This window comes from Maniola jurtina, chromosome 15, assembly GCF_905333055.1.
Source record: "Maniola jurtina chromosome 15, ilManJurt1.1, whole genome shotgun sequence".
Classification (NCBI taxonomy): domain Eukaryota; kingdom Metazoa; phylum Arthropoda; class Insecta; order Lepidoptera; family Nymphalidae; genus Maniola; species Maniola jurtina.
This window is the reverse complement of record NC_060043.1, coordinates 10329758-10351744: the sequence shown is the minus strand read 5'-3', so window position 1 is coordinate 10351744 and position 21987 is coordinate 10329758. Positions and strand designations below refer to the sequence as shown.

At 37.1% G+C, this 21987-nt stretch overlaps 1 protein-coding gene across 2 annotated transcripts; it reads left to right on the top strand.

Annotated features, from left to right (window-relative positions):
- Window positions 1-45: 45 nt before the first annotated feature.
- LOC123872863 (PAN2-PAN3 deadenylation complex catalytic subunit PAN2-like) lies at window positions 46-21926 on the top strand. 2 transcript variants are annotated; one of them, XM_045917456.1, is made up of 25 exons: window positions 46-341; window positions 897-1084; window positions 1393-1504; window positions 2194-2385; window positions 5158-5274; window positions 6125-6294; window positions 6940-7060; window positions 7422-7621; window positions 8220-8436; window positions 9239-9378; window positions 9843-9995; window positions 10883-10979; window positions 11261-11356; window positions 11829-11945; window positions 12383-12464; window positions 12764-12921; window positions 13635-13878; window positions 14228-14373; window positions 16701-16879; window positions 18717-18801; window positions 19686-19777; window positions 20115-20235; window positions 20349-20545; window positions 20994-21134; window positions 21795-21926. In XM_045917456.1, the coding sequence occupies exons 1-24, from the start codon at window positions 294-296 to the stop codon at window positions 21103-21105; spliced, it is 3384 nt and encodes a 1127-aa protein (XP_045773412.1). In that variant the 5' UTR covers window positions 46-293; the 3' UTR covers window positions 21106-21134; window positions 21795-21926. The 2 variants fall into 2 exon arrangements, with proteins under 2 accessions (XP_045773412.1, XP_045773411.1); XM_045917455.1 differs by lacking the exons at window positions 46-341; window positions 897-1084; window positions 1393-1504; window positions 2194-2385 and adding an exon at window positions 4169-4373 and having other exon boundaries at window positions 5132-5274.
- Window positions 21927-21987: the final 61 nt, after the last annotated feature.

Below are 21987 nucleotides of genomic sequence, written 5' to 3'. Positions count from 1 at the left end.
GTCGACTTGGAATTTGGATTGTCATTTTGACAGTTTTGTTAGAAGCACAGACACTTGAGTTCGATTTCGATTATCTACTTAACTTACTTTTCAAAAGATGAAAATAAGAATTTATTAATTTTCCAAGATTTTTTTAAGCAAAAAGAAGAAAGAAATGTGAAATATTTAATTTCATTGAATCATCATTGAATATAAAACATATTATTCTAGACGTGGTTTCCATTAAAATTAAATTGAACAGGGTCACTTGGTGTTTAAATCAAGAGCAGTTTTTGCATAGAATTATTGAAAAAATGGAACTCCAAGACTCGTATTACAATAAATCCGAATACGTAGAAACTGTAAGTAAAAAGTGGGTCCAAATTGTTGTAAATATTAATTTTTTATACCTACTAAGGGTTACTGCTCCCTCATTTCCAACAAAACAACTGCATGAAACTAGCATGAATCATGCCACAAGAATTATCTATCAACTCTTTTTTTTAATTGTATTAGGGGTACCTAAGTTTGTATTAGAATTAATTCATTGCAGCACAATATAATCCAATGCTCACCTTATAATTTATATTTCATAAATAGACTCATGAGCCTCATGAGGTAGAAAAATATGTAGATAACTTCTCGAATAACGCTTTTCCTGAGGCTTCAGATGTTGTAAAGTTTGATTTTTCACTAGGATCACAGCTTGATTGTAAGAATATCAAGGTACTTATGCATTTCTAAGAGAAGTGACATGTTTTACCTTTTGAGTCAGCTTAGCTAAGGTAAAAATATGTGTTGTAAATACTACATTGTATTGCTATAATTCTGTTTAGAAAACAGAGATGACTCTTCAGTTAACTCTACAGTTGCATGATATAAAACACTCTTTCCATCTGCTTTTATGTATTTTTCAGGCATCTGGCAACAAAGTAAGCAGACAAACAGTTCTGTGTGGATCTCAAAACATAGTATTACATGGTAAAGTCATAGTACAGAGTGATGCAATCATCAGAGGTGATCTGGCAAATGTAAAGACTGGCAGATTTTGTATAATAAGCAAAGGGTCTGTTATTAGACCACCATTTAAGAAGTTTAGCAAAGGGTAAGACATTTTTTGCTACAGTATTTTTAGTTGTAACAAAATATTAGCTGACCTAACTTCATTCGGGTGGAATTTCCACAAATTGTTAGTTCAGTATGTTTTATAAGAAACCTAGTGAATATACAAAATCGCAAGTTTCTGAAGCCAGTTATTTTAGCTGTACATTGATAAGAATCATGCAGTACTCTTTATTAATGAGAATATTTAAAGACCTATTTCCACATAATACAAAATTGCAGTAAAAATCTACAAATAACAAAATATCTACAACATCACTGTTACGATAATAAATTGTTATGGGTTTTCAGAGTGGCTTTCTTTCCTTTACAAATGGGTGACCATGTATTTGTTGGAGAAAACACGGTTGTAAATGCTGCTGTGGTTGGCTCATATGTTTACATTGGGAAAAATGTTGTTATAGTAAGTAACAGTAGTAAGTAAAAAAAAATCAAAAAGAAACCTGATTTCAATAACAACAAACACTACACAGTAAAAAATAATATAATTTATTAGGTACTAAATATATCCATACTTAATATTATAAATGCGTAAGTGTGTCTGTCTGTCTGTCTGTCTGTGAAATGAACCATCTTTTCATATTGTTTGTGACTCCAGATTGGTGTCTCGGGCATCGTTCAGTTATTTAATTTTGTAGAAAGGCTGCTCTACTAGAATGATGTGTTATATGTGACTTATTGTACAATATACCTAATCTCTAAACTAAGGCAGTTTTATACTGCAGGTAGCATTATGAAACGGATAACAATGCATTTAGACCTGTTATTTTAGTTAAGAGATTGTGTACAACAGTAGCCATAATATTGATTATGATTCTTTTAATTCCCCGACCCAAAAAGAGGGGTGTTATAAGTTGGACGTGCGTATCTGTGTATCTGTCTGTGGCATCATAGCTCCTAAACAAATGAACCGAGTTTTATTTAGTTTTTTGTTTGAAAGGTGGCTTGATTGAGAGTGTTCTTATAATCGAAGAAAATCGGTTCAGCCCTTTGAAAGTTATCACCTCTTTTCTAGTTTTCTTATAGAGGTTTTGTGCCGGGGATTTTTCAGTTTTGAGTTAACAATATCTTGTACTCTTTTTTAAATTTCAGGGTAGGAGATGTGTCTTGAAAGACTGCTGTATGATTGAAGACAACTCAGTGTTGCCAGCTGAAACAGTTGTACCATCATTTGCAAGATATTCTGGCAATCCAGCTAGACTTATAACCACACTACCCGAAGCCATGCCAGATCTTATGACTGAGTTTACAAAGAGTTATTACCAACACTTCTTACCCACTACAGTTAATTAATAATAATATGTTTAATCAAAATCATAAATTGTATTTTAGCCACAAGGGGTTGTATGATAGTAAAAAATATCCTACCAAAAGTTTTTTATTAGCTTTTAAAATTCGTTCATTATCTAAAACTGTCAAGGTACAGTTTTTAATGGAAGTGTCAAATATGCTTTCCGTATCTAGAGTACCTACTACCTACATCTTAAATTAGTAGTCCAGAACTAAATTAAATCTTCCAGACTCAACGTAGTGTTGTCAGACCTACCTCTAGAGTATTTTTAAAAAGCGTGAAGCCTTTCTGCATAGCTCATTGAATAAAAAATCTGTTAATTAAAAGCTTACGGTAGGATATTTATTTAATTGAAAGACTACTAACATGAGAGAAACTCGTTAAAAATTGAACCTTATAAGTTTGTATTTAAAATTAATTTTAAAAACTATTCACTTGTGTCTGAATTTTTTTTCAATTAAACAACCGTTTGTGGTGGTCTAGATACTTCCATAATTTATTAGTATAACTAACTACGGACCTCACAAGACAGCTCAAAGTCACTCATCAGGCGAACAAATCAGAAATAAGGAGATCTGCAGGAAAATTAGAATAACGAACATAGCTCAACAGGTTGCAAAATTGAAGCAGCAATGGACGTGGCCGATATTTCGAAAAATCAATATACGTAGGCTCCCAAGATGCTGGATTTGGCGATGTCGTACCTGGAAAGTGCAGTGTTGGCAGACCTGCCCACTAGGACAGACGGCATCAAGGGAACCGCTGAATTCAGGCGGCGCACGACCCTGGCGTGTGGAAGTCCCTACAAGAGACCTATGCCGTCTATCGGTAGATGATGATGATAATTTTATTATTATTTTAAAATAAAAAAAATTGTATTTTGTACAATAAGGCTTAGCTAATATTTTATTTGCAATTTTCATATTAATAATAAATATATGCTTAAATAAAAATGTTTTATACCTACTCAAATGCTTTTTAATACTTAAAAAAAAACTAGGTAGGTACTTAGTTAATACTTTCCTGCCAATACAATATCAGTAGGAAGGTACAATATAAAATATACATTATATGAATTTTTATGGTCTAGATTTGTAAGCAATAACCCGACGTGTCAGCAGTTTTATTAAATTGGTTTCCACCCTAGATCGTCGGTATTACAATGTTTTGGTACATCTGACTTTGTCCGTTCATTCGGCTGAAGACATTCCACCTGACAAAATCCAAACCAATTTAAAATTTTCTTTCTAACCTAACCCAATTGGAATCCAGGATATGCTTTAGAGACCAATACGCCATGAAAAGTGACAAAGGTTCAATTAGTATAATCCGTGAAGACTTCAGAGTATACCTAAACTGGTCTATGGGAGGAATATGATCAGAGTTATTTTACCTCTAAGTGGTAGGTACCTAACTATATAGGTGGTGAAAGTGAATATTTTTTAGTATTTTTGGAGTGCCAGGGCTGCCATGGCCATATCCACAAGAATGTAGAAAGTCTGGAAGAAGAAAGTACCTATTCGTTCTTACTAGCTATTTCTATGAGATTATCTCGTCGGTATTCCATAACAGCATCAAAATGGCGAAAATGAAGTTACTTCGAAAACGTTGGCAATCGCAGGTCCAGCGTACTTATTGTAGGCCAGTGAGGTCGTCGTATCGATTCGGTTTTCTTCTGTCTATGGTTTTTACTACTTTTCTGGCATAGATTTCTGGCCTTTTATACCCTGTGCTTTTATGAGTCTGTGCTGACGTCAATTATTGTTGTGTTTGGGATCTGTCAAAAAGTCAAAATCATCAACATTTGAAAAAAAGTTTAGGAATATAATTTTTTACTCGATTATTTATTTCTAAGATTAATTAATTATCTAGTAGTATAGTTAATTTCGCTCTAATGCCGCAACGACATTGAAATTAAGTGATTCCACGATGGAATTTCACTATTCCGATCTCTGTATGCCAACGGAACACCTAATGCCTGGTAAGCGCCTTGTGCTGATTATCGGAAAAAATTCCAGGAACTATTACTGCATTTAGCTGTTTATTTTTCTTAATTGTTGTAAGTCATAATGAAGAGAAAACAATCCTCAACAATAACTTTCAGTTCTAAACGAATATGTACCGTAGAAAACTGGTTTTGATAATTTGCTGACACAGCTATTTACTTCACTTGCAATAGTTATAAAAATTTAAAATAATTATATATTGAGTACCATTGGTTTAAAACTAAAAGCGTTTAGATTCTATATAATATAGGTTGTTATAATGTAGGTTTTTAAATCCCATATGAACTTTGATTTTCCTGCATTAAAACACCTATGTACTATCATCAGAATGCAAGCCATATCTGTGCAGTATTTCAGTAGTAGAGCTGTGAAAAGTTAACAAACAGATTGACACACTATTGAACAACATTATAATTGCAGAACAGTGATAGTTTAGCGGTTAATTTGGGAGGTCCTGGTTTTGATTCCAGGCATGCGCCACTAACTTTTCGGACTTATGTAAGTACACCTTTAACGGTAGGGGAGAACATCGTGAGGAAACCTGCATGCCTGGAGTTCTCCATAATGTTGTCAGAAAAATGTGCAAAGTCCATCAATCTGTATTTGACCAGCACTGTAGACTATGACCTGAATCCTTCTCATTCTGAGAGGAGACCTATGCTCAGTAGTGGAACGGTGCTTGGTTGATGTTGATAATGATAATGACATTAGTGTGTTTTCTACTTACCTACAGAGTTTCCTCAAACATTCCTAGTAAAGAAAGAAGCAGAGTATGAGCTTCGTGCAGGTGTGCTGGTGGATGGGGGGGACCGCTTTGGTGTCTCCTCTGTCATTTTTGATAAGTATGAAGAATTGATATGGATGGGGAACCAAGGAGTAAGTATTTCATTTTTTCTCCTCTATTTCCTAAATCCTTTGGTGTAAAGGGTAGAGAAGAGTGATAATAATTCATAGTCGAAATCCCATGGACTTGTGTGAAGCTTTTCAATTTCTCGTTTTTAATATCCACTGCTAGAATAAGGAATGCTCTTCTGACTTCCATTTTCCCCACTACTTAACACATTGAAAGCCTTAAAAAAGAGTAGAGACACATTCTAGGCAGGTGCATTACACCTTGGGTTGTATCTAGTGCTATTTACTCTATAAAAATCATGCTTTGGCACCTAAAGTCACAACGTTTAACAGTTTTAAATTAAATTAAATTTGTATTGTTGTCCTTTTCTCATTATATTACTTTAGATTTGATTAGATTTAGACAATTTATTTACTTAGATAAAAAAAAAATACCCATAGCCGACCTTACAGACCTTAACTGATGCGCATTGTGTGGCTGTATTGTCATTTGTGTGGCAATATATATTTATATATATTTTCTTTCTATATGTATAGCAAGGGAAGTAGTGGTCCCTTCATCATCGTTATAATCGAAATCCACTATTTACTCAGTTAATAATATTCAAATGAGAATCAAACTGTCTTTTGTATGTTGTTTTGTATGTTTGTATGGAAGTCACGGGCATCCTCTAGTAGAAAATATAACATATAATGTATTAATAGCAACCAACTGCTGCTTCCTTATTTCTTGTCTACATTATAAAGGGAATCTCTGTACAAAATTCCAGCTTTCTAGGTACAAGCATTTGGGGTGGGCATGGTGAATCACTGTGTGAATCAGGCTTTTAATTTTTATTGTATGAGATAAGTTTAAGCAATATTTTTATTTCAGGGCCATGTCACATCCTACTATGGGCCTCGCATGCAAAAGTACACATCATTCCAAATTCATGTATCTGAAGAAGTGAGGGATATTTTAACTTTAGAGGAAGGCATCTATTGTTTGACCAAAACGTCGTTGCGTCACCAAATACGCAGGGGAATACCAAAGCACACTCATAAGTAAGATTTTGTATACATTCTATAATTCAGTAGTCTTCTCTTGCTATAATAATTAGGTATTATAATGTTGGCCTCTAATTAAGTGGAGTCTACTTTACACCATTTTAAGTTTGACTTTAAGCATTTGATTTAAGTCTATTGAGTGTGAGTCTCAGTATATTAGTTATGTTGTCAGTGTTTGTGCCTAATAAAGAGCAGAGTTAAAGCGGTCTTAGCAAAATTAAAAATCATGTTTACAATAATTAGTCTTAGCACTTTCTTAGATCTGAAACAAACATAAGAATAAGATTCTGTGTAGTAAAACCTAAAAGCATTAGAGATGTATTATTTCCTGTCTGTGTTTCAAGACTGAATCTTGACTGAGGACTGACTAGATATCTTACCTATTCACTCTTGCCTTGAAGGTACAAGGTAAGACTGAATAGGCATCTTCTAGCCAAGGGCGCTCCAACCTCACTGCTCTTTTTCTCTGCCTATCAATAAAATAATATTTACTAGAAAACTGCTCATTCTTTTTTATATTAGACGACTCATCAAAATTTCCGACATATTCATAATTATTGGTCATAAGAATACTTATAAAAATGTTAAAATAGGTAATAGGAAACCTCTTTTGCAATAAAAACATATCATCCTACTTTACAGATCACCCAATATGGAGGATATGCAATGCTTGTTCCAAGTTGACTCACACAAGGTGCTGATGGGTGGCCATCAAGATAAGCTTCTGGAGTTAGATCTCAATAAATGGGTGGAGAATGTCATTGTAAGTTACATACACATTACATACATACATAGTTACATACATACATAATACATACATACATCCTTGTACAATAAATCTTACTGCTATGATAATTTGATGAAATTTCTGGCCATGGCTACCACCCTACCGTCAACGCCGTGCCGCTAGCGATTTTGCGTTCTGGTACGATGCTGTGCAGAAACCAAAGGGGTATGGCTTTAATTAAAACTGCCATACCCCTCCCAGGTTAGCCCACTTCCATCTGCATCATCACTTACCGCCAGATGCGATTGCAGTTAAGGGCTTTTTAACTTGTATCTGAATAAAAATAGAAAAGTGAATCTAATTATTATCTCTCATCTAATGATTTGGGATTCCCCAGAATGTCCCAGAAGAAGGTTGCGCGGTGTTACGCAGCGGTGGTGGTTCCGTCGTCGCGTGTGGAAGCGCCAACGGGATGATAACGCTGAGGGATCTGCGATGCCCCAGCAGTGTAGAGCAATCCTTCAGGGCGCACACCGCCTGTCTCTCAGATCTGGATGTCCAGGGAGATATGCTGATCACTTGCGGGTTTACTCAGTCGTAAGATCAAAAAAATACTTTTTTTTTTTTTTTTTCTTCTCTCGTCTGGCTTTACACTGATTAGCCAATGTCAAGTGTGTAGTTATTTACAAGTTAGGAAAACTATATGTATAAGTATGGACTTCGTCTGTGCTGGCGCCCGCCGACATACACGCGGCGCCCCTCTAGAGCGCTTCTCAGTCAGTTCCTTGGTCAGTTCCACCACCAATAAACACCAGCGGGACACAAAAACCGGCCACTTCTAACAAAAAAACACTCCAAAAGGTCACAACACGCGCGCCAACAAACGCCACCACAGACAAAGTCCAAAAAATACTTATACATACTTTTAAAAAATTACCATTTTGCGATGTTTATCATAAAAATGTGTAAGTTATAAAGTAATTACTAGCTGGACTGTCCCTGTTTGGTTCAAGTTAAGTTTTTGAAAATCAGTGAGAAGCTAAAATTCTATAACACATACCTACTTAGGGTATTTATCAATATTTAACTGATAGCCCAAATACGAAATTTTATCAATATAACTTGGAAAAATAACGAACTTTCATACAAATCAACCCTCTATTTAACCTTCTCAAAATCTCTTATCCATCACCAGGTCATCTGGTGCGGTCGCGGAGCCATACGTAGTAGTATGGGACGTGCGCTGCGCCCGCGGTTCCTCCCTCCGGCAAATACCCACTGCATCTCCGCCACAGCTACTGCACTTTGTGCCCGCGGTGTCCGGGCGCGCGGTCGCCATGGCGAGTGACGGCCACGTCACCGTGCTAGATGTCAACGACGCCCACAAGCCCGAGTCGCAGTCTGTGTTTCAGGTGAGTGACGTTGAAATCTATAGAGTGCACTTTGGTTTAGCTTATAGCTCGTTCACACGGGCTACGTAAGCGTAGACGTAGCGCGTACCATTGCGTTGTAATGTATGGAACTGTATGAAACATGTCACACCGCTTGCGTAAAGCGTGGACGTATGCGTAACCTGGGTTGTTAAGGGTTTACGCGCGTCACTACGCACGTGTCACGTGTATGCAATTAGTGTGATTAATCGGCTTTAAGATTTAAGTTTTAGTTAAAAAGAGACAGATTTATGCCAGCGCTAGAGCGCTATCTCGTTTTAATAGTGTTTTAAGTCTGAGCAAAGTCAAAGTGCGCTCTATAGATCTTAGTCTAAGTGTTTGTGTTCCCTGCAGCACAGCAGCATTGTATAGTCACAGCTGCTGCACACTTTGTGTGCGCTGTCACTATTACCAGGTACAACCAAATGTGTCTTTACAATGCTATTCTTTTAGAATATTGTCGTTCCCGATATACTAACATGGACCCATTGCTCTCGTACAGCATGCGGCTATGATAGTCATGACTCACGATAAAATACGCGGTAAGCGCGCTACTATCGTGCGGACTGTATCGTTGCCATAGTTTTTTCCGCGCCCAACCACTGCATGTGCATGTGCAAGTCAAGAGTAAATAAGCATCTTCTAGACAAGCGTGCTCCATCTTAGGCTGCATCATCACTCACCACTTGTCCACTGCTGGTACCGGACTCTATAGAATATGTATTTGTGCTGCTTGCGTCCAGTGGCTTCCTAGAAAATATATGCCCAATGTGCATTGTTATAGGTGGAGACCCATAACTCACAGTGCAGTGTCATGGACGTCTCATCCACGAGTCAAGCCCTCGTGTTCGGCGATCTGGGTGGCCACATCCACATGTTCTCCGCCAAGCAGAACCATGAACCGATTTATAACAGCTTCTCCAGGTATGAAATTGTTGGAAGTGTGTATGATTTTTTCTTGCCTTTATCTATGATGAAAATACATATTTTACTTACCATCCTGATATTTTTGTTTTGAATTTGCTCAAGATTAATATTGCAACGGTGAAGGAAAACATCGTGAGGAAACCTGCATGCCTGAGAGTTGTCCATGTTCTCAAAGGTGTGTGAAGTCTGCCAATCTGCATTGGGCCAGCGTGGCAGACTATGGCCTAAACCCTTCTTATTCTGAGAGGAGACCCATACGCGGAAATGGGTTGATCCTGAATATTGCAAATGTGTAACTATTTACTAATTTTGGTATATTGTCTAAATAATGTTAAAATCTATAGTTATAAATTTGACGACATTTATTTTTAGCTGTTTAGTAAAAGTTATAATTAGTTGCCGTAAAACTAACCCAAATTCGCAATAACGATAATTGAATTGAAATTTCACTGTACTTATAGGGCTACGGAATTTGCCGACCCACCACCAGATCTACCATACGCGAGTTTCAACGACAAAAACTTCCGATTCTCTTCCGTGCCTCTGCCACCGCTTACCACTGGCACCAGGTGGTTCAACGAGCTTCCTGCCGAATTCTTTAAAAAGACTTACAGGTATGTGCAGTTGTGTGTTAAGGGTGGATTTTTTACAGAATTTAATCTATCTTTCCATCCAAATTTTGTGTCTGGAAGATAAAATATTCAAATTCAAGTTATAGAAACACAAACGCACTGCTTACCCTTAGTTGTTTTCATTATGACCTGCCAGTACATTGGTTTCTACTAGACTTGCAACGAATAGTATATTCGGCAGTATACCGAATACCGAATATTCGGCGAGGCCCCTGACCGAATAGCCGAATATTAGGCAAAAGTATTCGGCTGGATTTTTTTATTAAATTGGATTAAATTATGTACCTGTTTTATGTACCAATGACTGCTTAATAAATGATTATAAAAGAAATGAGAACCTTACCCTTCTAAATTTTGTTTACCACAATAATTCAAATACATAGAATCCTCCATTTTTCCAATTCAGAAGATGATTATGCACCTGTGTTATGCACCAATGACTACTTAAATGATTATAACAGAAATGAAAATATGAATATATACGTAATCAATCGATTTTAATTTTTCATTTTACCAATTATTTCTCTATGACAAAATATATTATTTAAGTATTCGGTATTCGGCCGAATAATATGTAGATATTCGGTATCCGGCCGAATATAATAAAAGCAGCGGAATAGGCCGAATACCGAATAGTAACCGAATATTCGTTGCAAGTCTAGTTTCTACCTAAATGCTTGGCCTGCTCACTACTGGTTGCCAGAGATGGCATATGGATCGGAAACATGGTCACTAGCTATAGGCAGAATGCTCAGACTTACTCAGCGGGTGACACAGAGTTTGTAGACACTCTAATAGATCCTAAAGAGATTCCTTTTTACAGAGGGAACCTCTCTTCGCATGAATTTTTCATTTTGGTAACTTTTTAGGAAACCAAAACCCATTGACCCTGAAATCTTGAAGACGATGAAGATGCAAGGTCCCATCGGCTACGCACCAAACCCAAAGACCTTTAGACGTAATCAGGTATTTCATCATTTTTATTCACAAAAACACCATGCTCCTCAAATGTGTAAAACCCACGTAACTTTTAAGATGGAAAGAGAAACTCTCTCTTGAAGTTTGAGTTAGTCTTGAGTCTGGAAGATGAACTCTTCATTATTCAATGGAAGAACAAATCAACAAAATCCTATTTATGATGATAACAGAAATCCTATTAATCCTGTTTAAACCTAATTCTGTATACAGTACTCAAGAATGGAACTCTTTCAAAGTTGGGTGAAAAGTAATACCATATTTTTTTACAGATGCAATACATTGAAGACAACTTGGACGATATGCAAGCCTCGAAACTTAACGACGCCAAGATAAATACTCAGCCCATACCCAGATATTATCTCAAGGTATTCATTTGCAATCTATTTTTCTTTGGCTAAATTAAAAAGTAAACGAGACGTATTTATAGAATCGCGTAAATGACGTAGGTACTTAGGTCGTTTTTACCGTGAATTAACGCGCGTAGTAGCTTACTCTGTCCACTGAAAGAATTTTGTATAGCCCTTTCTCTGTTACGTAATCCCATACAAATAATAGAATCCCATACAGATGAAAATCTCAGTGGGTGTTAACCATTTTGATTCACTAACCAATCACAGACATGTTTTCAAGAAACATTCGAAATTCAATTTGGAAATGTTTTCACAAAACGTACGAAATTCAATTCGAAAACATAAGTTTCGTTTGTGATTGGTTGGGGGTATCAAAATGGTTAACGCCCACTGATATTTTTGTCTCTCTCATTTGTATGGGAGTAACAGAGAGACCGGTATAGTAACTTCTTAACGCGGATAGAGTATAAAAGTCTTTTTTTTGTAGATGGAACTACGATTCGATAAACCAAGATCCACCGACGATATGGACGTGTTGAACAAAACCGGATTTCCTGGTTTGGAGTCTACATTACCAAACTCTTACTGTAATGCTATGCTGCAGGTTAGTATAGTGCGTTGTGTTATAAACTTTCATAAAAAAAAGATTCCGACGAATTGAGAACCTCCTTTTTTGAAGTCGGTTATTAATAAAATTAATCACAATAGATAGTAGTAATAGTAATCACAAAATCTCGTCAACAGAAAGTGCCGTTTCGAGTTTATTTTATTTACAACGGCAAAAAGAGTTTCTTTTAAACAGTTTGAAACCTTATGCCTGTGTATAAAAGGTGCAAATAAGCAAAACAAAAAGTTTAGCTTATATAAACTTTTTTTGAAATTTGAAATATTCATGGAGGTTTTATCTATAGAAAATCCCAAATAAAAAAGGATTTTCAGAAATTTTACCCGAGTGAAACAGAAACGAGTGTACAATATATTGGCTGAAACAGCTGACATTTTATAGAATATAGTTGAATTGTAACAAACGTGTATTTGCAGGTCTTATATCACATTCAGCCGTTGAAGGCCACACTGTTGGCACACACCTGTGCTAAGGAGTTTTGTCTGAGCTGTGAACTGGGTATGCATTCTCTTTTTACAGCTTTTCATCTCTGTATTAACCCCCTTTTTTAACCTCCGACGCATAAAGAGGGGGAATTAGTGGGTGAAGATGTATGAGCTTCTATACGAAAAGTACTAAAATCCATTGCGCCCGATGCGTTCGATACCGAATCGTGGACCCTTCACATCTATGCATTGGAATATTTTAAACCTTTGTCCTGCATTAAAACAGTAAAAGTTTAGAAAGGTTAAAATCAGGCAGGGGTTGCATGGTTCGTGTAAACGCAACACAGTCTTTATGATTTTGCTTTATTGTAGGATTCCTGTTTCGAATGTTGGACACATCAGGCGGGGCGCCGTGCCAGGCCAATAATTTCCTACGCGCGTTCCGTACGGTGCCTGAAGCGGCCGCTTTGGGCCTGATATTGCCTGACCGTGGCACTGATATCAAAGCTGATCTCGTCACCCTGATACAGGTATAATGTCCATACTCCCATACTTTCTCTAGCTATCTCTATACCTTTCTTCAAAGAGGGTTAAGCGGATAGCCGTGAAAAGATCAGGTTCCAGCTATACGCTGTCTTACCTGAGAGCTTACCTGCACAAGCCAGTTAAATGCATGCATGTGGAAGGCAAGACGGTATCCCGCGCAGTTCCAAAAGCTGCTAAAGACTGTACTGCGCAGTTCTTGGTCTTGCTTGTGCAGTTATTACTGAGCAGTGGGCAGACAAGATGGAGCGTAACAGAAAGACACACTTTCGCATTTATACTGTCGAGCATACATCACCTGCCCCTGTACACCGCGATAAAAGTAGATTATGTCAATTTCCAGGATGCGATTTGGGATTTTTAAAAGCGTATCCATTTAACCGAATTTGACGAAACTTGGGCAGAGGTAGCTTGCTTGGTCTGAGATAGACATATGTTATATTTATCCAAAAAACTATAGGTCCTACTAAATATAATAAAACTTAACTCCATGCGGATGAAATCATAGTCATCTTGTAGTTAATAATAAATGACAGCATCCCGATGGACATAAGCTATTTTTTATCCAGAAAAGCAGTTAGATTTCAGATGAAGTGGTTATCCTCAGCTATTATAAATATTTCCCACCCATTTCTAGAACTTGAAAGATGATAGTTAAAAAACCTGTACTCATTTTTAAAAATGTTTTCTTGTTCTTAAGAGTTGGAACCGCTTCATGCTTCACCAAATTCATTCGGAAATACTGGAAACACGTAAAAAGGAGAAAGAATTAACTTTCCTCCCTCAAACCAGTAGTCCGCCAAAACCAGCAGTCAATAGGCAGGTCAACGGGCAATATGAGGAGTGTCAGTTCACTGATATGAAGTATATGGGCCCGCCAGTCTGTGAGGACGATTCGCAGGACATCTTGCCACCAGAGTGGACTCCCAATAATCATGAGGAGGGTATGTATGAGATATACCTGTTTATAACATTCACTTTAGAAATCCCACATTTTATTTTGTGAGAGGCTTCTGCTCAAAAACTTATACTGATGCCGGAAGGGCGTTTCATATCCTACCGGTTCGAACTAGAAACGAGGAGGCAAATCGTTTCGTACGTGTCCGTGGAATATCGACTTCGTACGGTTGCAAACCTTGACAATGCCTTGCCGTACGATATAGTAGAAAAATGAAGGAGGAACCAGGTCAGAAAGTTCTTGGGCACACTCATATATCCCGTAGAACACCGATGAATAGGCAATTTTGCGTCGATGTTCCAAACTTTGAAGTTACGGTTTTGTCTACCTTCCAGGTCCCATTGAAGCAAATCACTTGCCACCAGATAATAATGATCTGCCGAACAATATATCAAAGTCAGATGACGAGGAATCGGAAATATCTCAGTTGTTTGCCATCGGGCGTCAGCAGGTGAACCGTTGCACTAAATGTAACAAGGAGGTAAGTTTAACGACCAACCTTATCTTTTAATTCTGTATACTTTTCGAAGTATGATTTTATGAAAGCTCTAAGATTTACTGTGAATAACTGTAGGGCATATTACGGTGTTTTTTTTATCGCGGACTGTTTATATTTACCGGTGCTTAAATAAAACTTCACTTATGGTTATGTAGGCATTGAGTATGCACGGAAACTTTCTTTGAAGAACTGTCGGGTAATTTTTATAGTGCGTACATTTTGAGAACGCAGTCGCCATATTTGTTCTATGCGTCAACAGTAATGTCAAAAGTACGATTTTAGTCCTTAATCGAAGGATAAACTGTACTTTTGACATTTAAAGCAAATATGGCGAATGTGTCCTGAATATATTATATTATATTTCTTGGAAATATTTTCGTGTATTCCAAATTGGCGAAACGTATTTTTTTTAATTCGATTTTCTTCCATTTCATTGAACGTTACATTGTATTGTAAGGTAGGCGTCTTTATAATTTTTTAAATAGTCGACGACGTATTTCTCACTTTCTTACGACAGTATTAGCAAATTAAGTTATAAAATTTACGGTACCGAATTTGTTCACCACGAAGTCTTAATAAAACAACGATATAGTAAGCAGTTTACTTTTCTTAAATAACTTGCATGATTTAGAAACGACTGCCCGCCGGAAAAAACGAACTAAAAAGTGAAAAACAACATTTGATAATAGCCCTTATATTTTTTTTTTTTAAATATACAGCTAGGTATCACTCGGGATGATGTTAGGATTTTAACGATACCGTACACATCTAGATCTGTCTATGCACTAAGCAGTTATGGTGGAATAAAGAAACTTTACAACAAAAGCCCTGAAAACACTTACTTTCCTAGGCAGTCGTGAAACAAATACAATTAATATCGCACAGTTAAACGTAAAGTTTTAATTTTTTGGGATGACTTAGTTCCGAGGGATTTACTTAAATGTATACTTTTTCATTGTCAGGAGCATCGCGAATGAGTAGTATTGGGCGTTTGAGCTGTTCATAGTGAAGAAAACCGGCGATTTCTTAGAACCGTAGGCGTCACTTGACATCCTTTCTGCACTTCATGATAACCAAAGTGTTTATTAATTGTCTTATGTAATCTTCTATAGTGGAATATAATCCTCTGAAAATGTCGAGCGTTTTCTTTCAAACGTGTTACATTTATTTTTTACGTTTTCTTTGGTCACCGTTTATCCTATTTGTTTTTGATAATGTTAGCTAGTCTTACTAGAAAATTGGTAGCATATTAATTCATTGTATACATTCAATTTTTTCCAGAAAGTTTAACTGACTGACTGACTGACCGTTATTTAGATTTGTTTGCTAATTTTCCTAAAGGCAGTGCATAGGCCGTAGGCAGTGGCGTCGCTAGGAACAAAACTGGGGCAGGGACGTAAACGTTCATTTCGCTCTTGGCTAGTGTTTATAAACTAAGAAAATCTAAAAAATTATATTACGAGATGAATGTATCGATGAATTGGTCATCAATTAATAAAGTTGTATCACCAATTATTATAATTAATTCTGTGCGAAATGGGCTATAAAAATCCACGCTCTTATGAATGAATTAATGAATTTTTTGTACACGATAAAATTTGTAAACAAGCAGAACAAAAATATAGGCAGGTACAATTTTATCATTTACATAATTTTCGATTGTGTAATATACTTTTTGAGGGGTATAAATTCCTTTAAAGTAGTTTTCTGTAAATGCAAGTCTAGAGTTTTGCTATACAAGATAAAGTTGAAAACTAAAACCCGACTGCGATCGACTTAAGGAACGCTGAAATATTATAGTAAAATTGTTTTTCTGTCGCTTGGTATTTTTAATGTTGACTACAACATTTTATATTTATGAAGTCAGAATTTCAGAATTTGCTCCTCTTTCATTTGACATCCCACTTGATACAATAGCAAAAAAAATTTTGGAGACCACCACTTTCTTTGATGTAACATCCGTTCAGTCAATTTTATTCGTATAAAGTGTAGCCTATGTCACCCGGACCTTTATAACGAATCAATTGACACCTCATTCATCAAAATCGGCCCAGTAGCTTAGGCGTTACGGTACACAGAACACACAGAACACACAGAATCTGGATACAAACATACATACATACATACATACATACATGCATACATACATACATGCATAGACTGCTAAAATCATAACTCTTCCTTTTGGCTTTGCCGCAGTCGGGTAAAAAGAGGACACCCACAAACGGGGCTAGCGACGCCACTGGTCTTCAAACGACCATAGACAAACAAACTACGGCATTGTAACAATAGAGCTTGTTAATTACTAGGAAGAACGCGAATCAGTAGTATTGGCGTGCGCGCTACAGTACGTAGCGAACACAGAAAGTGAAAAGGGGGGGTTCTTAGAGCTAGTGCGCGCTTCGCTGGCGTCGCGACGCTCCACGCCCGCCTGGTGCGAGCATTGCGCGCGGTTCACGCCCACCGTACAGAGGGGCAGGATACTCAGGTAATTTTACGGCAAACTAGTTAACCCGCCTCGGCTTCGGGTGTTTCTGAAAATGTTTTCTTTAACTAACGGCCGTATTCACACTCATTACAATGAGGTCTCACAGTGCACTCGAACGCGTACTGTAGGTTCCACCAATCAGATCATTATAAATTGACGTGATGCATACACAGAAATCCCCACAGTAAAGGAGGAAATAGACAGGTCACTTGAGGCACGCAAACAGAGACTTGAGAGAGATCATTTAACAGAGAGGTCATAAAAACAGCCTAGCAGTCCAACTTCTGGATGCCAGTTACAGCACGTTCCGTCTTAAGAGGACAAGATTGGCCAGCATATAGTAATACTTCATCTTGAAGGGATGTCACAACGCTGGATGTGCAAAGCCTCAACTGTTAAAACATTTACGGTCCTCAAATCTGTTCATAATCCAAGGACTGATCGCAGATGGAAGAGATATGAAGAGAAAAAAAAAATTGACGTGATACAGTAATCTGATTGGTGGAGCCTACACTGTAGGCTCGAGCGCACTATGAGACCTCATAGTAACGTTTGTGAATACGGATGCAAGTCTGAGATCTATAGAGTGTACTTTGACTTTTTACAGGCAAAACTCAAAAAAAAAAAACATCAAACAAGCCAGTTCCTTCTAATGGTTAGAATTGTTAGATTTGTAAGATGATATAGTGGTGATAGTTAATTACGTAAACTTAAGGCTTAAGTTTAAGTTAAAACGAGAGAGATTTATGTCAGTGATATAACGCTGTCTCGTTTTAACAGTGTCTTAAATCTGAGCAAAGTTAAAGGTCGCTCTGTAGATCTCAACCTAAGTTATAGAGGGAATAAGCATGGAAAATCTCACGTTTCTAAACCCAATCGTTTAAGCTGTACATTGAAGAATTTGTCAGTTTCTCCTTTTATCTAGACAGAAAATATAATAGATTTTAATGTGACATTCAAAACCTGAAAATGGCAGCAAATTTAGACATGCGCAAACCAAAAACCTGAATTTTTGTGCATTAATTTTAATGGTCATTGAGCTGATCCCGAAATTGTGAAAATGAATGGCCACAACTCACTTGTTTTGATCTGTGTAAGCCCGACTAGTTTCAACCCGTTTGAAGTCCTAAGTCTTGAGCGGGCTGGTAGAGACCTCTCCAACCTTCTCAATAAAAAAAAAAACAAGAATCCTGAAATTAGCTGTATCCTGAGTTAGAAACTCGGTTACATACTTAAAACAAGGGAGTCCTCTATTATTACGATTTCAATATGAAAGCGCATGTTACTTGTTCTTTTAACCAAGTTATTCAATTATTATTTTTATTTCTTTGCTTTTGCGCCATCTTGTACCCAAAAATAATAAAGTGTATAAGAAAAGAACTCCTTTGCAGACATCAGTACCGATGGTACTGATTCTGAGCGCAACTAAGAGAATTCACATCTTTTTCTTACCAATGTAATAAGAAAAGGGCAGACAACCCTAATTTAATTTAGAACTGTCAAACCTCGTGACTTTAGCTACCAGTCGCCTGTAGAATGCACTATTTAGTCTTTAAATTTAAAATTCATGTTCCATCCTTTTTTAGCAATATTAAAAAGAAAAAGATGCAGATACCCTTAATTCAGTTTAGAGAAAACCATGAGAATCGACGTCTTTCTGGATTTTATTAGAAACTAAATGACAAATACATGTTAAATTGTAACCGTGCCAAATATCTATGATCAGGCAATTTTAGAAAATGCATGTATAAATACAAAAATCCTTTCGAACGCGTGATATTAAAAACTTGATCGCAAAGTGGAACTCTCAGATCCTGAACAGCATTCTACTTTCCAGATTGCCACCTATTCTGGCAATAAATTGCGGCGGTGTCACTGCACACGAGAAGGCCTATTGGACTAAAGGTGTCCAAAAAGATATGGTAAACAAAGTTTATACTTACACAAAAGGCTTGAAATTGCTTTTTTTTGGAAACGCCAGCTTCCTTTTAAGGTTCACTGCCCGCGAAATTCAAAATTAATTTGGTTTTTCGCAATTTGTTAATTAATACGACAAAGTAAGCTTATGGCACTTCAGTTGCACTAATGACAGTATCATCTTCACAGGATTACATAAAATTCTTTACTTGAAAGTGTTCAGTTTAAGAAATTAGTCAAAATAATGAGTTTGGCATGAGTTACTCACAAATTAGTCGATATCATAATTAATTTCTTAAACGACTCTTTCAAGTAAAATTTTTTATATAAACCTGTTAGGATGATACTGCCATTGGTGCAATTAAAATGCCATAACCCTACTTTGTTGTATTAGTTTCCAAATTGCGAAAAACCTAATTAATTCGCGGGCAGACCCGTTTCATTCTTTCTATTACTTTGTAATCTCAGGGTATGTATTTCGATTTATTTAGCGAGAAAGCCTTAACTTTTTCCTGGTACTCAGCATAAAGATTTAAAAGTCCTTTTGTAAACATGACATTGAATACAGTAGGTGCTTTTCAAATTGGATAACGAAATACATTTTGCTTTTGATTCATTTGACGCATGCAAACGCTAACGTATAATCTGAATTTGAACTCCTGGGCCCTATCAATCAATCCAGAGTATAATATAAAAAATTGTATGTACAAGTAGCTAGGCTGAATAATTGAGCATGTGATAAAATGCTTTGAAAATCTAATTCGTATTTCAACGTTATTTAAGTATACCTGTGTTTTAGCTTGCATATAATATTGTAATACATTGCCTAACAAATTAGTAGTATTATGGAGATATTTGCAAACAATACTCTTTCAGTCATATTTTTCAGCCTGAAGCGAACAAAAGAGGTAGCAGCAGTAAACCATGTAGATACGGCTTACATTGTGCCAGACCTGGGTGTAGATTCAAGCACCCAGAACGGTAATTTCAATCATTATAATCTAGCTAGCTTCTTCCTACGCTATTTTTTGGGGTCGGCACAGCATGCCTTCTTCTTCAACTCCTTCTGTCCGTCAACGCATTATCCACTCCTTTTGCGCAATCCATCCATCTTTTCTTTGTTTCCTTCCTCATGCAATATACATATAAATAATCTACAGTTTGCGACAGGTCGACATGGTAATCGATGGCGGGGGGGGGGGGGGGGGGGGTACACCCGCACGTCACAAGCCACATGTAAAATTTCGAGTTTCCAGCGGCCAGTTGTATCATTATGTCATGATTTTAATAATAAATGTGCATAATAAATTCTTTTTAGGCTCTCATCGGGGCAACAGATGAATTCCCTGAACAATTCCTCGCAAGAAACTAATTGCATTTTGCCTCAACAGTTGCACATTCGTTTGCAAACTGACGGCGAAGTTATTATTGATGATAAGGTAAGTTTGTGTCTTAAACTAGAAACTCGAACTTTGAACAATATCCGATCTTATCCCCCTATCAGTAGATGTTTTGATAAATGTAAGGAATTCATGAAAAGTGACAATTTTAGACTGATAATTCACCAACGGAGCCTAGGATTGACTTCAGCAAACCCAAGAAAAAACCAACAAACGTCCAACACGAAGAGGAATACACTCTGTCTTCGGTGGTCGTTTGCGTTGAGGACACTCCAAAAAATATTGTCGCGTACGTGAGAATACCGGACAAGGATGACGAATCGCGATGGTTCCTGTTCAATGATTTGAAGTAAGTTCACTTTAGAGGAATTTTGAAACGAATTTTACATTAGCACGTCGTAGACTCGTGCGCATGTCTGTACGCTTCTAAATGAAAAGAATGATTTGATGAAGTGAAAAAATGATTTTTTAATGTAATTTTTTTATTTATTTTTTATTTTGACACAATATTGTCTTGAAATGACGCTCGTTTATGTTATAAATCCTCTTAAAAACAAAACTTAGCTAGGCAAGAGAGTTAAAAGTTAGTAAAAAACTGTGCGATTTTGCAACCATCTGCAAGGTGACGGTCTGCCTGCCAAACAAATTGTCACCTTCAAGGTGACAATGTTTCTCTTTATTGTTACAAATTTCTGGTACAAATAAAAAATTATAATATTATGGAATTTTCTTCCAATTTAAATAGGATTTGAATACTTGTAACATTGGACAATAATGCCTATCTTATATCCGTACAGCATCGTCCCGGTAAGTCCTGATGAAGTGGTCCAGTTCAGCAGTTGGTGGAAGAGTCCGTGTGTCCTGTTCTATACCAGCGCGCGCGTGACGGAGGTGGCTGATGACTCATAGCCGACGTGCCCGTATGGGCCTTGCGAACTGTGAGTTGCACTTATACTTGTTCGAAGGACCAATAGATTTTCGGGTCCCAAGGTGAGTCAATTGACTCACCCGAAGGCTTGCAAGTCTTCACAACATTATTCTCGTGAGTCCTGATGAAGTGGTCCAGTTCAGCAGTTGGTGGAAGAGTCCGTGTGTTCTGTTCTATACCAGCGCGCGCGTGACGGAGGTGGCTGATGACTCATAGCCGACGTGCCCGTATGGGCCTTGCGAGCTGTGAGTTGCACTTATACTTGTTCGAAGGACCAATAGACGTTGGGGTCTCAAGGTGAGTCAATTGACTCACTCAAAGGCTTGCAAGTCTTAACGACATAGTTCCGGTGAGTTCCAACGAAGTGGTCCAGTTCAGCGAGCGAGAGCGAGAGATCATATCCCACTAGGCAATTGGTAAGTCGAAGTGGGATAGCGATAAGTAGGTATTGCTTCAAGTGTTGGAAGTGAACCCATTACTTCTACTTCATAGGACCGACCGATTGTCGAGATCCACATGCAGAAATCATGATTTGACAGCTGACAACTGTTGATAAACTATAATGCATGCAAAATAAGTGAGATACTCACCATTTTAACTTTATGTGTCAACTATAATGTCAAAGTACGATTTTAGTTCAAATAAAATAATTCGTACTTCTTGTTTTCAGGTGTGAGGGCCCATACGAGTTAAACGGCACCTACTACGGAATACCGGCCGAAGAAAACTACAGCTTGCGATGAGTATGATAAGTCTGAGAGAAAAACTAAAGTACGAATGATGTTATGAATTTTCTGCGAATTAGATTTTAAGTAAGTCCTTATTTATATATTTAGCAAAGTGGAGTAGCTGGGAATCGAATT

What these genes read in the sequence shown, in the direction of transcription:
- LOC123872863 (XM_045917456.1), top strand. Translation starts at nt 294, where the DNA reads ATGGAACTCCAAGACTCGTATTACAATAAATCCGAATACGTAGAAACT. An exon ending in TATGGATGGGGAACCAAGGA is followed by an intron (nt 5,275 to 6,124) that starts GTAAGTATTTCA and finishes TTTTTATTTCAG; the next exon opens with GGCCATGTCACATCCTACTA. An exon ending in ATTTATAACAGCTTCTCCAG is followed by an intron (nt 9,379 to 9,842) that starts GTATGAAATTGT and finishes CTGTACTTATAG; the next exon opens with GGCTACGGAATTTGCCGACC.